General features: G+C 41.3%; 1 protein-coding gene across 1 annotated transcript; it reads left to right on the forward strand.

Annotated features, from left to right (window-relative positions):
• The first annotated feature begins 538 nt into the window (after positions 1-538).
• LOC120063357 (vacuolar protein sorting-associated protein 37B-like) lies at positions 539-21,436 on the forward strand. Its single transcript, XM_039013695.1, has 4 exons — positions 539-759; positions 12,733-12,904; positions 17,900-17,982; positions 18,314-21,436. The coding sequence occupies exons 1-4, from the start codon at positions 655-657 to the stop codon at positions 18,794-18,796; spliced, it is 843 nt and encodes a 280-aa protein (XP_038869623.1). The 5' UTR covers positions 539-654; the 3' UTR covers positions 18,797-21,436.
• Positions 21,437-22,202: the final 766 nt, after the last annotated feature.

Consider the following 22,202-nt stretch of genomic DNA (forward strand, 5'->3'; position numbering starts at 1 on the left):
TGGAGACTATTTTTGAATTCTTTGCAAATCAATGGGAAGTGCATTATCTTCAAACTATGACACTATCATTGCTGATTTTCAATAGATTACATTTTATGTTGATGCTGTCTGATTCTTGATTTTGCACAATTAAATGTGAATTTACTGATTGAACTAAGATATGACTGTCATTCTGAACTAGGCTACTGAAAACATATTGGTTGTTGTTGCCTATTGGTTTTACTGTAGCAGAGATGGCTCTGACTGTAGTATATTTAGATCATAGCATTTCTAAACCTAACACTAATACTGTACTTTTTCTCTTATTATTTTTACAATTTCAAATTACAACACAATAACAAAAAGAAACAAGATGTCACTACACTTATATTTTCTCTGAAGAAACTTAAAATAACTATACTTTTATTTTCATATATAAAAAAAACCCAACAACTATACTTTCTGTAATGTATTGTCTTTGGTATGATGTCAAATCCCCACCAATCCTGTCCTAGAGACCCACAGCTTCCGGTGATACTCTAGCTTTTTTTTTTTGTATCTTCAGCCAGTCACCTAGCTTGATGCTGTTGTTTATTCTCCGGATCGCGTGAACTCGGTGAAGTGAAGGCCCGAAAGGATCCGCGAGGCAAAGAGAGGAACACAGCTGTGACAGAAATGTCTGGTTTTGGGAACAAGTTTAGTTCGTACTCGATGACACAGCTCAACGAATTGCTTGAAGATGATGACAAACTCAACAGCATTGTCCAAGAAATGGAAGAGGTAAGCCACTATAACACTATGACTATATCACTTGGGTTTTCTGCTGCATTGTTTCAATGTCAAGCCCTTTGTTTAGCTTTCGCCAGCTTGTAGGGTAGGCAACGAAGCCTCCAGGGAAAGTTAAGAATTTGCGGAACAATGACATACTTCCCAATATATATATATTTACCTCAGTTATGTTCGGGGAGGTAGAGTAGCCTATTTCGATGTCATGTGTGTTACGCTCTTTTACGACCTTTTTAGAACGTTGCTTTCTTACTCGAAGTAACCTTCCTGGAACTCGAGACGTTTCGTAGAATCGAAGCACTGGTGCAGTTTGCATTTTTTACAGCGTAATAAGCAAAAACACTCGCAGTGATTGACAGTACAAGAAACATGACAACAATGTTGTAGTTAAAATGGGCAGAATCCTTCCCATGTTTGTCTTGGTATTAGATTCATCATGATCAACATGTAATGAAAATAGTAAAAATACGTACTTCCTCTCTGGGGAGGGAGTCCAGTATTGTGGTTGGTGAGTGACAAAGCAAAATACTGTACCCTATGTTGCCAAGCTGCAGCAATGACATGACATGACATACAGTTCAGTTCAGCTGGTCAGAAAGGATCTGTGGGAAACGTCCATTGCAAGACCCAATAGGGCAGGCATTCACACTTATTTTTGTTTAAATTGGTGCAATGCCTCGGAAGTCATGGTCATGCGCCCGATCTAAAAATATTAAATTTTCACTTGTATAACCAGCATCCTTTTTAGCCCAGGGGAACCCTGCCCCGAACACAGTTTGTTAGTAAATAAATGCATATGACCACAACTGGCCATTTTTAAGGACACTGATGACAACAAGGATGACGTCGTCAGCTGCTAAATAACTTAGTTGCAAACTGTGCCATGGCATTCTGCTCAACAAAACATAATAACTTTCAGTACTTTGTTAGATTATATTGAATGTAGACTACTCCACTGCTTAATACTGATGATTGCTTAAGTTTTCAGTCCTCCTTGGTCAGGACTTCTAGTATCACACAAAAAACAAGAACCTAGCTGTCCCACTGTATGTGAGGGTGAACTTACTTGGTTCCTAGACATGAATTCCATAGAATCCTCCTTTCCTACAGATGGATCTAGGCCTTTATAATCTGTAAGGTCTTTAACTGACATTGTAAAATAATCAATGAAACCAGCAAGCATTGATTTGCTTGTCTCAATGTGCTATCATCAGAGATCAGCTTTTTATAGTCCCAAGTTTCTTTTTTATTACTCCCTCTATCTGATTCTAGCTGACCATGGTTTCGTTTTACTCTGTATGATGCAGCAACAGTTTGTGGCATTGGAGTTGAATGCCGATAGGGCTATATATCACAGAGCTAATGCTGTAGGTTACCAACCATGGACCTTCAGCTATGTCATTACAGGTTACAGAGGGTGGTGTATTGACCTGGCAGTGGAGGGAATTAGTCATAGTCTGTGTACCAAATGGCACCCTATTCCCTATACCCCTTTTGACCAGGGCCCTGGTCAAAAGTAGTGCTGCTCTATGTAGGGAATAGAGTGCCATTTGGTACACAGTGAGATAAGTGAGAAGTGCTCCTAATGACTGGAAAAGGCAGTTCTGACTAACTCAGGACACACCTCATTGAGTAAGTTGGGAAGTTCTGCACCTTTATCATATGATGTCTGTGTGTATATTGTAAGGGGACAAAGGCGAAGCTGCTGGCTGTCACAGCTCTGAACATGTGAATGTAATCTGAGCAGGTACAGTACAGTAAGTAAGTACACTGTGTACTGCTCCAGGATTGAGAATTCATTGAATGCATACCTGTAAGTATAGACACGTGTACACTTCCGGCTAGCTAACACATTTGGAAACGCCCTCGCTGGCGCAGTTATTGTGTGCAAATGGGGTTACATTTAAATGTGGTCTGTTCTTATTATTTGAGATGAAGAATAATCTCAGTCTGAATCTACACGAGTCTCTTCTGTTTGGTTTACCTTGGTTTCGTATCATAGGCTACATACTGACTGTTTTATGTTTGTCTGGCAGCCAGACATCAATCAACATTTACATTTTAATAATTTAGCAAACACTCTTATCCAGAGAGACTTACAGTAGTGAGTGCATACATTTTCATACGTATTGATATCAAATTATATTTGTCACATGCTTCGTAAACAACCGGTGTAGACTAAGTTGTGCCCTACCAGTAGATATAAACCTACTGTTCTAAGTTAACTCTGTGTATTATTATTTTACTGCGCTCTCTAATGGCATGTGTGGAGTGTGTGTGTGTGGTGCATGTTAGTCAGGGACAGACGGTGACTATAGCTGCCAGACTGGCCTTGGTTTGATCAGGCAGCAGAAACTGCACACTATTTTCAACTCAACACATCCAGCTAAGAATAGCATATCAAGCAAGGAAAGTTCCCTTTGAACAAATGTTACAGGGAGGATCTGGATGCCAGAGTGCTGGGTGACCTAGTTGTCTTATCACCACATGGTGTATCTTATGATTAACTTAACATGTGAAATGTACAAATTCTAAGTTAATTTGAGTTTAAGCTGATTGTCTACAGTCATTCAGCCTCTCTATGTGAATTCCTTCCATGATCAGTGTCTCAGCAGGCAAAGCCTCTTTCTCAGTGGAGCTGTAGAGAAGAGAAACATTGTCACCATTTTGATGTGATTGTAGTTAGAGACCGGAGGAAGTAAAATAACGTAACCACAGGTGTAAGCCAGTATCAGTCAGTGAATAAGAGACTGTGATATGTAACTAGACCTATACCAGGCCTGACATTGAGACATGTCCTCTTTATCTCACTCCCTGTTTGGGTTCTCTTGGACTGACAGGGCTCCAGACTAACCTTTTCCCCTACTAACTTTTTCAGTTGGTGATGACCAGGCCATGATTAGGTGGAACCCCCCCCCTCAAAAAATGTGTGCAGCGTCACACAATACATTTGAGTCATCATCTTATAAGTTATTATAAAGTCATTCACAATGTTTTATTAAGAAGTGACAGACTACTGAGATGGTATTCAATAAATAAGTTCCAACATGTCCAAACAGGAATTCATGATTCAAAATATTTAGATATGCAACCTAATCCAGTGATTTGTCATGAATTTTGGGTTAACAATTGGGCCAAAATAGGACTACAGAATTTTCAGTTTTTTTGGTTCAATAGAGATGAATTTGCCTTCATCTGTGTGTATTATTAATATTACAATATTATATATAGGCCTAATTCAATTTGTGGTTATTCACCATATGAGGAAGTGGAAACTCAAAACACATTAGCTAGATCGTAACTCTAATGATACAATTAATACCCTTGTCAAACCAAAGGCCTTTGAAAATGAATTTCCTATCAATTTTAATCTCTTTCTAGAAAAATGTGATTTGCTGGTGAAACTTTGATAATTTCACAGGTAATTTTGGTGGGTCAAAATCACATTTCAAGTTTTTTTTTTACAGGCTTTTAGGGATATGATACCACAGAGGTAGGATTAGACAGACCAATTTCAACCATTTAATCCTAAAAGTACCCACGAACGACTCAAAATCAATAATAAGTAAACATCCATGATCATAGTCTTTCACAAATTTTGATTTCCAAATATGTGTTTTATTCCTACAAATAAATCTAACAGAATTTACTTTTTTATGTTGTTAGAAAAAGGAATTGACTTGGGTAAATTATTCTAGATAAACCATCAGTCTTGCACAAAAGAACGCAACTCAATTTTGAGTCATCACGTTGCAGCCACTGATTTAAATAATCTCTCATGGAATTAATTATACTATCAATTTTGAAAGATTCTCTGAAACATTTTGTTGTGATAACAATTCTTCAATATTTAACTTTGTTTTTAACAGGTAGGGAGGCAATGTTGACTTCAGTCACAGCAATGAATTGGCATGATATCACATTTGTTAAGGTTGAGTCAACCCAGAGGCCATAGAACATTTCTTGATTCTGTCAATAGCCAAGGGAGGAAAAGGGCAATATCATCTGCAAATTGACTGATATTTATATCTTTACCAAAAATATGGATCCCTTTTAAATTCTCAGATTTGTTAGATACGGATCCCTTTTCGATTCTCAGTAAATTGTTGGCTACAATAAATAAAAGAGTGGAGATTGGACAACCCTGTCTAATTCCTCTAGCAATAGAGAAACGAGGGGATGTGCCATTACTCATAGCCACCAAACTGCTAGTATCATGTCTATCCACATTTTTGGCCTGATATTAGAAGGTTCTTGCTTTCGGTCTACAAAGAGGGTATTGCTAATCCTATTTTACCTCCATCTTTGAGACAGGGACTAATAGTTTTTATGCCCAAACCAAAGAAGAACTCTCTTTACTTGAACAATTGGAGACCTATCACATTGTTGGCAACTGACTAAGTTACTAGCCCATGTCTATGCTAATAGGCTGAAAAAGGGCCTTGATGATATCAGTGAAACTCAACCTTCATTAAAGGAAGGGGTATTCATAACCATATACTATTGATATTTTAGATTACAGTGAGTTAATAGATGGCTTTATATTGTGTTTAGATTATAATTTTTTTGACACTTTAGAGCATAACATTTTTATTTAGAACTATCTCTACTTTTGGGTTCGAGGAGAATTGTAGGATGATGTAACAACAGCCCTTATCTGTGGTATATTGGCCATATACCACACCTCCTCTGGCCTTAAATATAACACCTACTGCTAGTTGCGATGTATTAATCTAACAGTAAATGTCCTAAAAAAACAACTTTACAATGGCTTAGTGCACTTGCAATGTGACTAGATGGTCACAGTCTGGAGCCCTGACTGAGCTCCAGAGGAGGCTCCAAATGAAAGCCTCTGTTTGGGTGTGATGCTGCCTCTGGTCTTCTGAGCTCTGTGGCTGTATGTGTGTTTATCAAGCATCAGAGTAGGAGTGCTGATCTAGGATTAGGTGTTCCCTGTCCATAAAATCATATTAATTATGATCTAAAAGGCTGAACTGATCCTAGATCAGCACCCCTACCAACTCTGAGCCGCTTGATACAGATATGGCCGCTGTACTCAATCCCCACACAGCTAAAAGCCTCTGCCTTCAGCATAATAACGTCATTATGTTATATGGCATCTTAAATAGGAAGAAAAAGAATATGTTGAGCAGCACACTCAGTCTGGTGTGACAGTTTTGGTGTTCCCCTGTTAAATGTGTTCCTCATCTTCTGTCACTGTACAGAGAAAGTGGAGAGCCAGTCATTAACTATTTCCTTCCCCTGCAAAACATAGTGTTTTTTTGGGGGGGTTTGACAGAACAAGCCTGCAGTCATGGACACTATTTAAGGAAGTTATTTTTTTTCTCCAGTGCACTGCGTTGGAGTGGCTTATTGAGACACGGTTCTGAGAAGTTAGTTAGTTGGTTGTATGGTTTGGTCAGCTCAGGTCACGGCAGTACAGTGTGGGAAGCAGTGAAGCACAGTGGTTATGAAGTCACTTAGCCTCTGGCCTTGTCTGAAATGTTGTTTTCTCTCTGTCACCATTCATACCCATCCACTCGCAGCCCAAGTCCACACTGCTGGCTGGCTTCTGTCATTCCATGACAAGATCATTTGTTTTGGAAGAAGTGTTCTACTGCCTATTAGGCTAGTTAATTCATTTTCAGAGCTGGGCCACATGATGCTGTTCACGCCCAAGCTACTCGCTTTTTCTGTCCATGTAGCTTGATGAGACTGACCCGAGTCATGTGGTAAAATGACTCGAGTCATTGCAATTAGTTATGTTTGTTTTCGCTTAGCATTTAGCTAACAGCGTCTGAAATTTCGCTATCAGTTTGTGCAAATTTAGTTAGAATTATAGTAGAAGCCCCAGAGGGCGTTATTTTTTTTGAGCTACATACAGTACCAGTCAAAAGTTGGGACATACTTTCTCATTCAAGGGTTTTTCTTAATTTGTATTATTTTCTACATTGTAGAATTATAGTGAAGACCACAAAACTAGGAAATAACAAATATGGAATTGTGTAGTAGCCAAAAAAGTGTTAAACAAATCAAAATATATTTCAGATTCTTCAAAGTAGCCACGCTTTGCCTTGATGCCAGCTTTGCACACTCTTGGCATTCTCTCAACCATCTTCATGAGAAATGCTTTTCCAACAGTCTTGAAGGAGGTCCCACATATGCTGAGCACTTGTTGGCTGCGTTTCCTTCACTCCGCGGTCCAACTCATCCCAAACCATCTCAATTGGGTTGAGGTTGGGTGATTGTGGAGGCCAGGTCATCTGATGCAGCACTCCATCACTCTCCTTTGTCAAATAGCTCTTACACAGGCTGTAGGTGTGTTTTGGGTCATTGTCCTGTTGAAAAACAAATGATAGTCCCACTAAGCGCAAACCAGATGGAATGGCGTATCGCTGCAGAATGCTGTGATAGCCATGCTGCTTAAGTGTAGCTTGAATTCTAAATACCGACAGTGTCACAAGCAAAGCACCATCACACATCCTCCTCCATGCTTCATGGTGGGAACCACAGATGCGGCGATCATCCGTTCACCTATTCTGTATCTCACAAAGACACGGCGGTTGGAACCAGAAATCTCACATTTGGACTCATCAGACCAAAGGACAGATTTCCACCAGTCTAATGTCCATTGCTCGTGTTTCTTGGCCCAAGCAAGTCTCTTCTTCTTATTGGTGTCCTTTAGTAGTGGTTTCTTTGCAACAATTTGACCAAGAATGCCTGATTCACGCATTCTCCTTTCAACAGTTGATGTTGATGTCTGTTACTTGAAATCTGAAGCATTTATTTGGACTGCAATCTAAGGTGCAGTTAACTCTTATCCCCTGCAGCAGAGGTAGCTCTGGGTCTTCCTTTCCTGTGGCAGTCCTCATGAGAGCCAGTTTCCTCATAGCGCTTAATGGTTTTTGCGACTGCCCTTGAAGAAACTTTCAACGTTCTTGAAATTTTCCATGTTGACTGACCTTCATGTCTTGAAGTAATGGTGGACTGTCGTTTATCTTAGCTATTTTGAGCATTTTCTAGCAATAATATGAACTCGGTCTTTTACCAAATAGGGCTATCTTCTGTATACCACCCCTACCTTGTCACAACACAACTGATTGGCTCAAACATATTAAGAAGGTAAGCAATTCCACAAATTAACTTATAACAAGGCACACCTGTTAATTGAAATGCATTCCAGGTGACTACCTCATGAATCTGGTTGAGCGAATGCCAGGAGTGTGCAAAGCTGTCATCAAGGCAAAGGGTGGCTACTTTGAAGAATCTCAAATATAGAATATATTTTGGTTTGTTTAGCACTATTTTTACTACATGATTCCATATGTTATTTCATAGTTATGATGTGTTCACTATTATTTTACAATGTAAAAAAGATAAGTAGGTGTGTCCAAACTTTTGACTGGTACTGTACATAGACACACTGGCTTTACTCAAACCAGTGGCATGTTGTTAGTAAAGATTGAAAAAAGTAAGGGGCCTAAATAGCTGCCCTGGGGAATTCCTGATTCAACCTGGATTAGTTTGGAGAGGCTTCTATTAAAGAACACCCCCTGTTCTATTAGACAGGTAACTATTTATCCACAGTATAGCAGGAGGTGTAAAGTTTTTCCAGCAGCAAACTATGATCGATAATGTCAAAAGCTGCACTGAAGTCTAACAAAACAGCCCCACAATCTTTTTATCATCAATTTCTCTCAGCCAATCATCAGTCATTTGTTTAAGTGCTGTGCTTCTTGAATGTCCTGAAAGTCTGTTGTCAGTTATTTTACTGTAAAATAGCATTGTATTTGGACAAACACAATTTTTTTCCAAAAGTTTACTAAGGGTTGGCAACCAGGCTAATTGGTTGGCTATTTGAGCCAGTAAAGGGGGATTTATTATTCTTAGGTAGCGGAATTACTTTTGCTTCCCTCTAGGCCTGAGTGCACACACTTTCTAATAGGCTTAAATTGAAGATATGGCAAATAGGTGTGGCAATATCGTCCTCTATTATCCTCAGTAATTTTTCATCCAAGTTGTCAGACCCCGGTGGCTTGTCATTGTTTATAGACAACAACAAAAAATGTCACCCTCACTTTACGGGATTCTAAATTACAATGCTTGTCTTTCATCATTTGATCAGTTAGACTTGGATGTGTAGTGTCTGCGTTTGTTGCTGGCATGTCATGCCTATGTTTGTTAATCTTGCCAATGAAAAAAATTCATTAAAGTAATTAGCGATATCAGTGGGTTTTGTGATGAAGGAGCTGAGTTTGCCTTTTTGGCCAAAGTTTTATTTAGGTGCTCCAGATCTTTTTACTCTGATTCTTTTATATAAGTTATCGTTGTTTCATAGTATAGTTTCTTCTTCATTTTATTCAGTTTAGTCACATGATTTCTCTATTTGCATTACATTTGACAATCTGTTGGGCTGCCAGACTTATTTGCCATTCCTTTTGCCTCATCCCTTTCAACCATACAATTTTTAAATTCCTCATCAATCCGCTGTGATTTAACCATTTTTAGTCATTTTCAGAATGGATGCATGCTTATTAGTAACTGGAATTAGCAATTTCATAAATGTGTCAAGTGCTGCGTCTGGTTGCTCCTCATTACACACCACAGACCAACAAATTATTTACATCAACAATAGAGGTCGACCGATTATGATTTTTCAACGCCGATACCAATTATTGGAGGACCAAAAAAAGCCGATCCGATTAATCGGCCGAATTGTATTTATTTGTAATAATGACAATTACAACAATACTGAATGAACACTTATTTTAAGTTAATATAATACATCAATAAAATCAATTTAGCCTCAAATAAATAATGAAACATGTTCAATTTGGTTTAAATAATGCAAAAACAAAGTGTTGGAGAAGAAAGTAAAAGTGCAATATGTGCCATGTAAGAAAGCTAACGTTTAAGTTCCTTGCTCAGAACATGAGAACATATGAAAGCTGGTGGTTCCTTTTAACATGAGTCTTCAATATTCCCAGGTAGGAAGTTTTAGGTTGTAGTTATTATAGGAATTATAGGACTATTTCTCTCTATCCGATTTGTATTTCATATACCTTTGACTATTGGATGTTCTTATAGGCACTTTAATATTGCCAGTGTAACAGTATAGCTTCCAACCCTCTCCCCGCCGCTACCTGGGCTCGAACCAGGAACACATCGACAACAGCCACCCTCGAAGCAGCGTTACCCATGCAGAGCAAGGGGAACAACTACTCCAAGTCTCAGAGCGAGTGACGTTTGAAACGCTATTAGCGCGCACCCCGCTAACTAGCTAGCCATTTCACATCGGTTACACCAGCCTAATCTCGGGAGTTGATAGGCTTGAAGTCATAAACAGCGCAATGCTTGAAGCATTGCGAAGAGCTGCTGGCAAAACGCAAGAAAGTGCTGTTTGAATGAATGCTTACGAGCCTGCTGGTGCCTACCATCACTCAGTCAGACTGATCTATCAAATCATAGACTTAATTATAACATAATAACACACAGAAATACGAGCCTTAGGTCATTAATATGGTCGAATCCGGAAACTATCATCTCGAAAACAAAACGTTTATTCTTTCAGTGAAATACGGAAACGTTCTGTATTTAATCTAACGGGTGGCATCCATAAGTCTAAATATTCCTGTTACATTGCACAACCTTCAATGTTATGTCATACTTACGTAGAATTCTGGCAAATTAGTTCGCGATTAGCCAGGCGGCCCAAACTGTTGCATATACCCTGACTCTGCGTGCAATGAACGCAAGAGAATTGACACAATTTCACCTGGTTAATATTGCCTGCTAACCTGGATTTCTTTTAGCTAAATATGCAGGTTTAAAAATATATACTTCTGTGTATTGATTTTAAGAAAGGCATTGATGTTTATGGGTAGGTACACGTTGGAGCAACGACAGTCCTTTTTCGTGAATGCGCACTGCATTGATTATATGCAACGCAGGACACGCTAGATAAACTAGTAATATCATCAACCATGTGTAGTTATAACTAGTGATTATGATTGATTGTTTTTTATAAGATAAGTTTAATGCTAGCTAGCAACTTACCTTGGCTTCTTACTGCATTCGCGTAACAGGCGGGCTCCTCGTGAGGCAGGTGGTTAGAGCGTTAGACTAGTTAACTGTAAGGTTGCAAGATTGAATCCCTGAGATGACAAGGTAAAAATCTGTCGTTCTGCCCCTGAACAAGGCAGTTAACCCACTGTTCCTAGGCCGTCATTGAAAATAAGAATGTGTTCTTAACTGACTTGCCTAGTTAAATAAAGGTGTAAAAAAAAAAAAGATCGGCGTCCAAAATTACCGATTTCCGATTGTTATGAAAACTTGAAATCGGCCCTAATTAATCGGCCATTCCGATTAATCGGTCAACCTCTAATCAACAACATGGGAATAACTACAAATAGTATTTTATGACCCCTTATACACTATATTAGGCCCAGCCTTTGGAATGTTGGTTTTCCTAGATATGGCTACTATATTGTGATCACAGCATCTGATGGATCTGGATACTGCTTTCAAGCAAATTTCTGCAGCAGTCGTAAAGATGTGATCAATACACGTTAGATTTAAATCCTGTGCTGTTTGTTACTATCCTGGTAGCTTGACTGATATCCTGAACCATGTTACAGGCACTAATTACAGTTTGAAGCTTTTTCTTGAGTGGAAAGCTTGATGAAAGCCAGTCAATATTTAATTCACCCAGAAAATATACCTCTGTTGATATCGCGCATTTCACACACGTTATCCAGATACTGACTAGCTATTGGTGGTCTATAGCAGCTTCCCACAAGAATGGGCTTTAGGTGAGGCAGATGAACCTGTAGCCATATTACTTGAACAGTATTTAAAATTACATCCGCTCTAAGCTTTACAGGAATGTGGTTCTGAATATAAACATCAACACCTCCATTGGCATTTGTCTTTTCTGTAGGTTTTATAACCATGTATTGCTACCATTGTATCGTTGAAGGTATTATCTTAGTTTCAGATAGTCAGAATTTGAATGTTATCGGTTACTACCAAGTTAGTCATTTCATGAATCTTGTTTCTTAAGCTAAATATGTTAATGTGGGCTATTTTTAGCTCTTTACTGGGATGCTTGATTGTTTGCATTGCTTTACTGGGAAGCTTAGCAGAAGTTTACATGCTCATGTTATTTTTGTTATTGCAAGGTGGGCTGCACACAGTGAGCTTCCTACTAGAATACACTGCCTCAGTGCTAACAATATAACTCTGGTTCATAGGCACCTGATTACTGCAAACAATAGCTGTAGGATCAGCAGAGGCATTCAGGGCAGTTAGAGGAACATAAAATAGGTTACTTATATTGTGTCTACCAACGCCCCTGGTATAATGTACTTTTGTAGTAGGATTATGACAACTCATCGATACAATGGTAGGGACTAACTGAGCTGGGCTTGGGTCACTGATAAGTCATTGTCTCAATGCAGCCTTATAATGCTGTGAAAGGATCTAGCAACCCAAATTATGCTATTGGATCCCATCCTCCTTATAAAATGTGTTTTGTTTCCAAAAGGTATCGAAATTGTCAACAAAAGTTACACCCATTGCGCTGCAATAACATGTAAACATCTTAATCGGCGTTCCAGTGGTGTATTTGATCAGCGCATGTGCTAGCACTCCTTATGTGAGTGTAGTTCAGAAAAACAGAATATGATTACTTGCAAACTTTATACTGTATATCCGAACTCAGAATCAAGTATGCTTCCCAAAAATAACATGGTCACTGTGGTAGAATGTTTATTTTGATTGCCGATTTTCTGATTGCCATCAGGTAGCCTGATTTTCCAGATGTGTCCATGTAAACAGGATTATTAGGGAAATCTTTCTTCTTGCAAACATTTTAATCTATTGTATTTATCTGACTATCTACAATAATCGCATTATTGTATTCATATAATCATACTCAATGTCTGTGTGATCCTTTGTATGTTGTAGATGCATGAGGTGCAACAGACCAAGGAGATGATCCTGGCCAGTAACCGGAGCCTGGCAGAGCAGAACCTTCAACTGCAGCCCAGACTGAATCACCAGAAGAGCCAGCTCACCAAGTGCTACAGCTCCCTACAGGAGAGCTTCGAGGCCTACCAGGTTCACAAATCCAAACTAGGTAATATATGTTAAACTAGGTAATACACGCTACAGAAACAAGACTAAGGTTCCTGCCCTATTGTCCATTCTGGCTCAGATGAGGCTTTCTTACGGTTTGAATTTATATATTTGAATTTGAAATGCATGACTGTTGACATGAATAGGTTGATATGATAAGCTTTTATTTTGGTTGACATGGTTTGTGTGATGGCTTGACGGTTTGAAGAAGTTCAATGCTATTACCCGGATTGCCAAATTGACAACTCACTTTGAGCTTTTGAACATTGTAATTTACTGTCATGGCGCGTAGTTTGTGAGTTTGCATAATATTTTCCTCTTGTTTGTTCTTCCATTGGATTATGACACACAGACCTGACCAGTTTCTCCAGCTTTTCCCATCAGAAGGCCCATATAGTGGCCCTAACCCAGTTTAATTTCCCCTCCCGCAGTAGCTCATCTCTGCCAGTATTGAGCAGGATCCAGCATTGAATTGAAGGAGGGGGGGGGGGGGGGGGGGGGGGGGGGGGGGGGGGGGGGGGGGGGGGGGCACAATACCCTATAATGACAAAGTCAAAACATGTTTTTAGAATGTTTTGCAATTGTATTAAAAATGAAATACAGGAATATCTCATTGACATAAGTATTCACACCCCTGAGTCAGTACTTTGTAGAAGCACCTTTGGCGGCGATTACAGCTTTGAGTCGTCTGTGTATGACTGTATCAGCTTTGCACATCTGGATTTGGGGATTTTCTCCCATTCTTCCTTGTTAGATGAAGAGCAGCAGTGAACAGCAATCTTCAAGTCTTTCCTCAGATTTTCAATGGGATTCAAGTCTGGGCTTTGGCTGGGCCACATTGTTGTTCTGAAGCCATTCCAGCGTTGCTTTGACTGTATGCTTGGGGTCATTGTCCTGTTGGAATGTATATCTTCGCACCTGTCTAAGGTCATTTGCACTCTGAAACAGGTTCTCTTCAAGGATTTGCCTGTATTTGGCTCCATTCAATGTTCCCTTGATCCTTACCAGTCCCTGCCACAGAAAAGCATCCGCACAGCATGATGCTGCCACCACCATGCTTCACAGTAGGGATGGTGTTAGACCGGTGATGAGCTGTGCCTGGTTTTCTCCAAACATAGTGCGTTGCATTCAGGCCAAATAGTAACATGTTTGTCTCGTCGACTACAGATTCTTTTGCCTTATGCTCTGTCTTTCATGTGCATTTTTGCAAACCCCCATCATGCTTCCGTCTGGCTATTCTTCCATGAAGCCCAGATTGGTGACGTGCTATAGAGACTGTTGTCCTTCTGGGGGATGTGAGTACGTAGACCCATGAGCCACTGTGGCTCCCATGAGGAGTTCTGTTTTTTTGTGGCCCCCACCACCATCAAAGTTGCCCATCCCTGATCTAGGAGGTCGATGAACACTTCCTTGGACTTCATGGTATAGTTTCTGCTCTGACATGCAGTTTCAACTGTGGAACCTTTATCTAGACAGGTGTTTCTTTCTAAATCATGTCCAAACAGTTGAATTGGCCACAGGTGGACTCCAAGTTGTAGGGACATCTCAAGGATGATCAAAGGAAATTGGATGCACCTGATCTCAATTTGAAGTGTCATAGTAAAGGGGTGTGAATACTTATGCAAATGAGATATTTCTGTATTTCATTTTTAAGGTCCAGGCAAGTTTTGTAGGAATATTGTTAACTTATTGCAATTCTACACATTTTTAAATGGGTCAGAGAGAAAAATGTACAGTTCTAATAGCTAATCTCATGCTATTTGACATATTTTGCAATGAGGCTGAGAGAAAATGTTGCAGTTTTAAAGTTAATTTCCTGTAATTCTAAACATTTTGTGTTACATTTGACGTGCTCATCTGCTATCTGGGATCCCCCCTGCCTTGCGGGGCCTGTGGGGGTGCATCCTACGCCACTGAATAAATTGACTGCTGATACTTATGACCTGGTATGATGCGAAGGTTGCCAGGCAGCCCCCTCCAAACAGCATGCCAACATTTCACTTCAGTGTTTGTTGTGGATGTAGCACTCACTGATAAAGTTAGTTTGTCTTTGTATTCTCCTCTAGTCACAAGAGCAGTGATTTGGCCCTCCTCAATGCATAGGCTGCCATTTACCCTCCTGTAGCTGAACAGGCTTTCTGTCTCTCTCTGCCTCCTTTTGTACACAGTAGATGGTATTGTGCTTTTACATTGACATTTTAGTAATTTAACAGACGCTCATATCCAGAGCGACGTAGTGCATTCATCTTAAGATGGCTAGGTGGGACAACCAAATATCACAGTTCTAATATGTACATTTTTCCTCAAAGTAGCTATCAGTAAAGTCAGAGCTAGAAATTAAAGTGTGAGTGTTAGTTCACAAAATACATGTTCTTTTTTGGTGTGAGAGGGGATGCTGCGGGATTATTTAAGATACTCTTTGAAGAGGTAGGGTTTCAGATGTTTTCAGAAGATGGGCAGGGACTCTGCTGTTCTAGCTTCAGGGGGAAGCTGCTTCCACCATTGGGGTGCCAGGACAGAGAAGAGCTTGGACTGGGCTGAGTGGAAGCTGCCCCCCCCCCCATAGGGGTGGGAGGGCCAAGAGACCAGAGGTGGCAGAACGGAGTACTCAGGTTGGAGTGTAGGGTTTGAGCATAGCCTGAAAGTAGGGAGGGGCAGTTCCTCTTGCTGGTCCGTAGGCAAGTACCATGGTCTTGTAGTGGATACGAGCTTCGACTGGAAGCCAGGGGAGTGTACGGAGGAACGGGGTGACATGAGAGAACTTGGGATGGTTGCAGGGGTTTGATGGCACAAGCAGGGAGCCCAGCCAGCAGCAAGTTGCAGTAGTCCAGACGGGAGATGACAATGCCTGGACTTCTATTCCCATGCTCTACTTGTGTGACTGTTGTATCACGGAAGACCTCGCCACCTGCCATTTGTTTGTTGATGGCAAGTGTGCTTTTGTCAAATGTAGGATACCGGTTTCCCTGTGTGCTGGCTGGCGCTGGCTGTCCTAGTTGTGGATTTGCTGTAAGCAGCAGCCGTAGTGCATCTGCATGGGAAGGACAGAGCAGGGTTGTGTCCCAAATGGCACCCTATTTTTGCGCAATATAGTGGATAGGGTGCCATTTGGGAGACAGCCCACAGCGCTGGGAGCAACTGAACTCAGCCATGTGACCCAGATGAAAAGCATGGTCTTACGGCAGAATCAACCCAGTATTGTTTGGTCTGTGTGTTTCCTTTGCATACAGTGACTCCCTCCATCCTCCACCATAGCAACTGCAACAGGGGTGCTTCAGAAGATTCTCTAAGGTGGCAGTGAGTGGGGACCAGGATGGCAGGACAGACTGTGCCCCCCTGCCCCTTAGTACAACAGCGGGCTGTTGTGCTGCTGGCGTGTGAGGGCAAAAAAGCATGGGAGGGAGGGAGGGAAAGAGCGAGAGGAAGAGAGGCCAAAAACTCCCCCCTCACTGTCAGTGGAGGCTGGTCTGTATCCATTACTAAATGGCAGTCTCATGATCCCTGGGTCCAAACTGTGTGTGTGTTCCACTCTGGTCTTTCAGAGGTGGAGAATCATTCCATTGTGTGGAGGAGTGCTGATGCTCGTGTGAGTCTGTCTCATTAGAGTGGAGAGGGGATGAGAGAGTCATTTGGCTGGGCCAGAGGAAGAGCTTCTATCCTCCTAACACTTCACTCTGCAACTCACACCTAAAGTACGCTTGGATTTGGTTCTAATACACTACTTGGAACATGTCTAGTTCACAAACATATCAAACGATCTCAGTCATGTCAATTGGACCGATGACCACTTCCCCTCCCTGTCCTCTCTGTTTTAAAAGTTGTTTTCCTGTGATATTATACAGACAGTAGTTCTCTCTCTGTCAGTGTGGTCATTCACTGTGAGTGGGTGCACTCCGCTGGCTGGGGCAGCTGTGAAACGCCTTGCATCATGCCCGGGGAAGCTGGTTAAATTAAGCCAGTTTTATCTGACACTGCGCAGGGAGGTGGAGGGGGCCAGGCCTTTGTCTATGCTTTACCGTGTTTTCTCGATCGGTCTTTCTTTTTCTATCTGTCTCTCTGTCGTTCTTGCTGGAGCTCCCTGATGTATAGCTCAGATCTGTCTTATTCTGACAAGTCAAATGGGTTTACACATACATACTTATTTTGTTATTACACAAACATTGTAATAACAGATATGATTTAAAAAAATAATGCATACACATTTTTCCAACCACTCATGTTCTCGTCTTCTAGGCTACATGAGTTCTGTCTTTCTGTAAGGTATGATTTGTCCAGTGTTGGTGAGTTGGCATTGGCACCACACTAGTGGTTAGGGATCATAAACCTAGAGTTTTGCTGTGTGATCTGGTTGCTTTGGTGTCCGGTCCTGCATGTAATTCCAGCAGCTCCAGCTGGTATTGTCTTTCAGTCAGCAGACTGACTCAACACAGAAACCAGGCTGGCCTATCGTTCAGATTCCTTGGAGACTCCCTGACTGGGCCAAATAGCACCCCATACTCACAAAGGGCTCTGGTCAAAAGCAGTGCACTATTTTTGGAGTAGGGTGCATTTACAGACACAGGCCCCAATATATTTCAGTTCACCACTCATTATGAAAGACAGTCAGTCTCTTTGCTCAGAGTGGTTCTATCCTGGCAACTCGTAATGAGGCCTTGGTTTTGGTGTCAGAGGTTGTTGTAGAGAATGAGTGACGGCTGGATATGGAGCTGTGTGTGTGTTCCCTGCTCACTGGTTGAATACTCCCTCATACTTCTGTAGCAGTCATCATGTGAGTCAGTGTCTCATGTTATTGAGGCCTACTCATTATTTTCAGCAGTACAGTTTCAACAGTCGTGTGACTATGAGAGGCGACTGTTTGAGATTAATTCTAGTTGCGGTCGTAAAACAAAATGTCAACTTTTGTCTTGTCCTTTCCGTTCTCCTCTGTTCAGACCACATATTTCCAAGTGTTGTCACTGACATGATTGTTTATTTATTTTTTCTCTTCTGCTCACAGACCACAGCTCTGGGAACAGTTCATTGGACACATTTCTTGCTCTATTGCAGGCAGAGGGAGCCAAGATTGAAGAGGAGACAGAGGTAAGCAGCATTACAACACCTCTCTCTGTCAAAGGATGGCCCAATGTGTCTTGCGACATCAGTTTAAACACTGTGTGCTGCCGTTCCTGTTTTTATTTCCGCTGTGGCCATGAGGGCCTATCCATTTATGGTTTATTAATCTGGTCCCGTTAGTTACAAGTTGGGGGAACACCTCACATTTGTTCTTTAGTTTTGTTACTGTCGAATCCTCACATCTATTCATCACGTTGTTTATACTTTATTATTTATTTATTTTTCTATAAAAGGTGTGCATGGAATCTCCAGACTGCTTTCTTGGAATGTTTTTAAACCGTCCCTCTTTTCTAAACAGAACATGGCGGACTCCTTCTTGGACGGGGACGTCACCCTGGATGCCTTCATGGACTCGTACCAGAGCAACAGGAAGCTGGCCCACCTGAGGAGGGTGAAGATTGACAAGCTGCAGGAGATGGTGCTGAAGGGTGGACAGCTGCCTCGGGTCCCAGTCTCCTGCTCCCATCCTCAGGAGGTCTCAGCCAGGCCAGCCCCCCTCTACACAGAGGCCAACAACCACAACCCCTTTCCAGTGCCTCAGCCCAGGAGAGCCCCCCCTCCACCTCCAGCCCAACAACCCCCAGCTGTAGCCCCCCAGCCCCAGCCTGCTGTCTTTTCCTACCCTGCCACCCCATACCCCCCTATCCCCCCCAGGGCGGGCCACCCTTTGCTCAGTGTCAACCCTGGGTACCAGCACCCTTTTGTGTCTCAGTACCCCCCTGCCCTGCCTCAGAGGCCTCCCCCTCGCATGGCTCCGCAGTCTGGCTTCATGATTCAGTAGTGAAGGGGCCACAGTAAAGGTGCATTACAGTACACGCAGTGGACTTGCACTGCAGCCTCGCTGGAACTATCTTCTGTGTTGTCAGGCTGTGAGCCTCTATGAATATGGTGCAACGTATCGCAAAGGGGGTTGATTGACTTGCTAAGGCTGGTCTGGGCATGTCCAACTGAAGAAGAAAAAAACAATCTATACAACATCGAGATTGAATTTGCACTCTTCTCACCAGAATCAGAACTCCATTGCTACAACACTCCAGAAAGGACTTGACCTACCAGTCTGTCTATGTCTGGAAAGCTAAATCCCTCAGCGACAGGGCTTTAGATGTAGTCTAAAGTCAAATAAATGTCCATATATGGTTCACTGGCCTCAGTAGCCTGGACTGGCCATCACCCCAGTTAAATGAGCCCTAGGTTTTCGCCACTTTGTCCCAGTCAAAGTCCATGCCCCTCAGTTATGTCCTCAGTCCTCCCTTTTCTCTTGATGGTGCCTCGTCTGAGGTATCTAAAGGGAAGGGGGACTATAGCCGTTCATCGCTGTTTCTCATCTGATCTACTGTGTCATTTGAATTGGTTGTTTTTATGTTGCGTTACCAGAGACTGTTCACGGAAGATAATGGCGAACCATATGCAAAACGAACCGAGACCTTACTGTGCTGTTTTTAAAACTTATTTCCCAGGTATATCTGCACAAACCTGTATACATTATATTCTGACTTACTGACTTATTTCCATAGGGTACTTAGAAATGTTGAGACTTCTTCTTAAATTAATTAATATATATTTAGAGTACTAATGTCTTACAGGATGCTGGATGCTTATTTTTGCCAGAAAGGAGTGGACAGACATTTTACAGAAAATGTGAGGTGGGTGCATCTCTTCTCCAGCACAGGGATTTGTCAAAGGATTGTATGGATTGCATGCTCAATCCAATACGGAGGACAGTTGGTCTCTGTCGCTCAGGGCAGATATGTGCAAACATGCACTGATAAGGGTGGGTGGGGCTCTTGTCACAAACACACTGAACCCTGGGTCTCTTGCTCTGGCCTAATGAAGGATCTGTCCATGGCCATATAATACATTTTCCTTAACTATATTTTAGTCCTTTATCTAATAAGCATATTTTATGCTCGACAGTTGAGACATTTGTTTTCCTTTTACCTTTTTTTTGTCTTATCCTTCATCACTCCTTTCATCATTGAATTACCTTTTTATCTTGATTTTACTTGGGTACATGTTCTAAAGCTTATCATTCTTGATGTTTTAAGTCATTGCTGTTGAAACAAGATTTAGTCTATATATCTTAAACTGTGATATAACCATATACTCCATGTAAAATCAAGCATATAACTGAGCCAGTCATCCACAGTTGTGAGCAGTAGCACCCTCTGTATGTAGACAATGTTTGTGTTGGGCTCTAAAGATTTCATTCGGATCATATTGACTGAACACCAAAGATTCCATGTCATCTTAATGTCTCTGAAGTTGTTTATAAAGTAACCGTTGTGTAAAAGTACTATTTTCATACCTTCCTGCATATCCATTTGTTAGGTTTATACCCAAATGGCAGTAGTTTGAGGTGTGCACATTTTAACGCATGTAACCTATTGTTTCTTCACACCAGACACCATATTCAGGAAATGGAGTCTGGATCAAACATAATTCTGTACCCATCTAAAATGTCTCTTGCACCATTTTTATTACAAATACTTATCCTGAAGGAGTCACATATCCTAAAACGGTGGTTGGTTACCTTGTCCTACATGCTGCAGTTGTGCGCTGTTAAAGAGCCACTTAGTGCCTACACTGGACTGATTATGGAGAATCATACTGTTCTAGACTTGATCTGTGAACACTGACCATGCTTGACTGCTCTGCTGCTCTGGATCCCCCTAGCCTAAGAACATACATGTATAGTATGTTCCTAGCCCTTTGCTAACCATACCATCAATGTTTTACTTCCCCTTGGCTGTGGCCCAGTTCAGTTCCCCAGTTCAGTTATCCAACTAATGTGATGGTTATGCATGCCTGGGGGCAGGAAAGGCTTGAGTCTGTCTGCCTGTCAGGATTCAACTCTCCTAACTGGTGCTATGGGGCTGGTGCCACCGCTTCAGTTTGCTTCTGAATTTGTGCTTGAGAGGTATGTCTTCAGGGACTGTGCCTAATGCTTGTGTGGTACTTGTACCGCTTCTTTATACCATCAATAGAAGGTGGTTTGCCTGCCCTGAGGTGGGTGACCACTAGTTCTGTTATGCATATCTATGTTTCACCAACACAATAGGACTCCTAGAGTTTTTAAATGTGTCTGATATCGAACAAATGCATATTTTTGATAAATGGGCCACAATCGGAGCAATACGTTTGCTTGGGATTTATTATATACCCATTTTGTTTGACGAACTTGCATTTCTAACAAACTGTTAATCAATGATTAATTTCAGAGTTTTTCTCTGCTGTAGTTAGCTGTTTGTCTATAACTGGCATAGTTCAGCTGTTTGGGCTGCTTTAAAATAGACATTTGTAGTACTCATTTTCATACATTGTTTGCTATGTTATTCAATGTAATGTTGTAGGTCTTTTAGCTTTTAAGATTGTAGAGGTGGTTGGTGGAATTATAAAACTATTTTTAAGGATGGTGAATCAATCAAGTGTGTTTTTTTGTTGTTGTATTTGTTGTCTCTTGAGTTGCATCACACCAAATCACAAAGCTTGATCTGTAAGTTTAATGTAGGTTGTTCGGGAGTAGAGCTGGTACAGTTGCCCATTTCAACTTAATTTAGAATACTTAGAAAGGTTATATTCTAAAATGTGAGATTAACAATGACATCTGAGCTTGGAATGAACTTTCAATGGAGTTGATCTCCCTCTACGGCCTAGGCCTCACAGTCCTATTCCTTTTATAGGGCTCTAAATTTGACCAGGGCCCATAAGGCTCTGGTCAAAAGTAGTGCACTATGTAGGAAATAGGGTACCATTAGGAACACAACCACGCTTACCTACTGTCTCACTGTTAATATATTTTGCTGTGAAGATGTATACATTGTCACATCTTATGTTAAATGTTATAATGAACATTAGAGTTAGAGGAAGGTTTTTTTTATTTTTTTTATGAATCCTAATTACAACACAAGAGCCAGCCTTGATGGTAAAATCAAGCTGCAGGGTATATTGAAACAAGACTGCCATCTAGTGTTAATGTACTGACATTGCCATGAAGTATAATTACTGTATGATGTTCCTTGGACCACAGGGGAGAGTCTCAATTGAATCCTCTCACGTCCTCTCTCGATTCGTTCTCAAAACCCATTGGAGGAGGTCAGAGAGGCGGGACCTCTGGATGAGAAAGCCAATGGGTTTTGAGAATGAGACAAGGAAGCACAGGGTATGTAATTAAGATTCTCCCCGTGTGT

Source organism: Salvelinus namaycush, chromosome 18 (assembly GCF_016432855.1).
Source record: "Salvelinus namaycush isolate Seneca chromosome 18, SaNama_1.0, whole genome shotgun sequence".
NCBI lineage: Eukaryota > Metazoa > Chordata > Actinopteri > Salmoniformes > Salmonidae > Salvelinus > Salvelinus namaycush.

What these genes read in the sequence shown, in the direction of transcription:
- LOC120063357 (XM_039013695.1), top strand. Translation starts at nt 655, where the DNA reads ATGTCTGGTTTTGGGAACAAGTTTAGTTCGTACTCGATGACACAGCTC. An exon ending in TTGTCCAAGAAATGGAAGAG is followed by an intron (nt 760 to 12,732) that starts GTAAGCCACTAT and finishes TGTATGTTGTAG; the next exon opens with ATGCATGAGGTGCAACAGAC. An exon ending in AGATTGAAGAGGAGACAGAG is followed by an intron (nt 17,983 to 18,313) that starts GTAAGCAGCATT and finishes TTTTCTAAACAG; the next exon opens with AACATGGCGGACTCCTTCTT.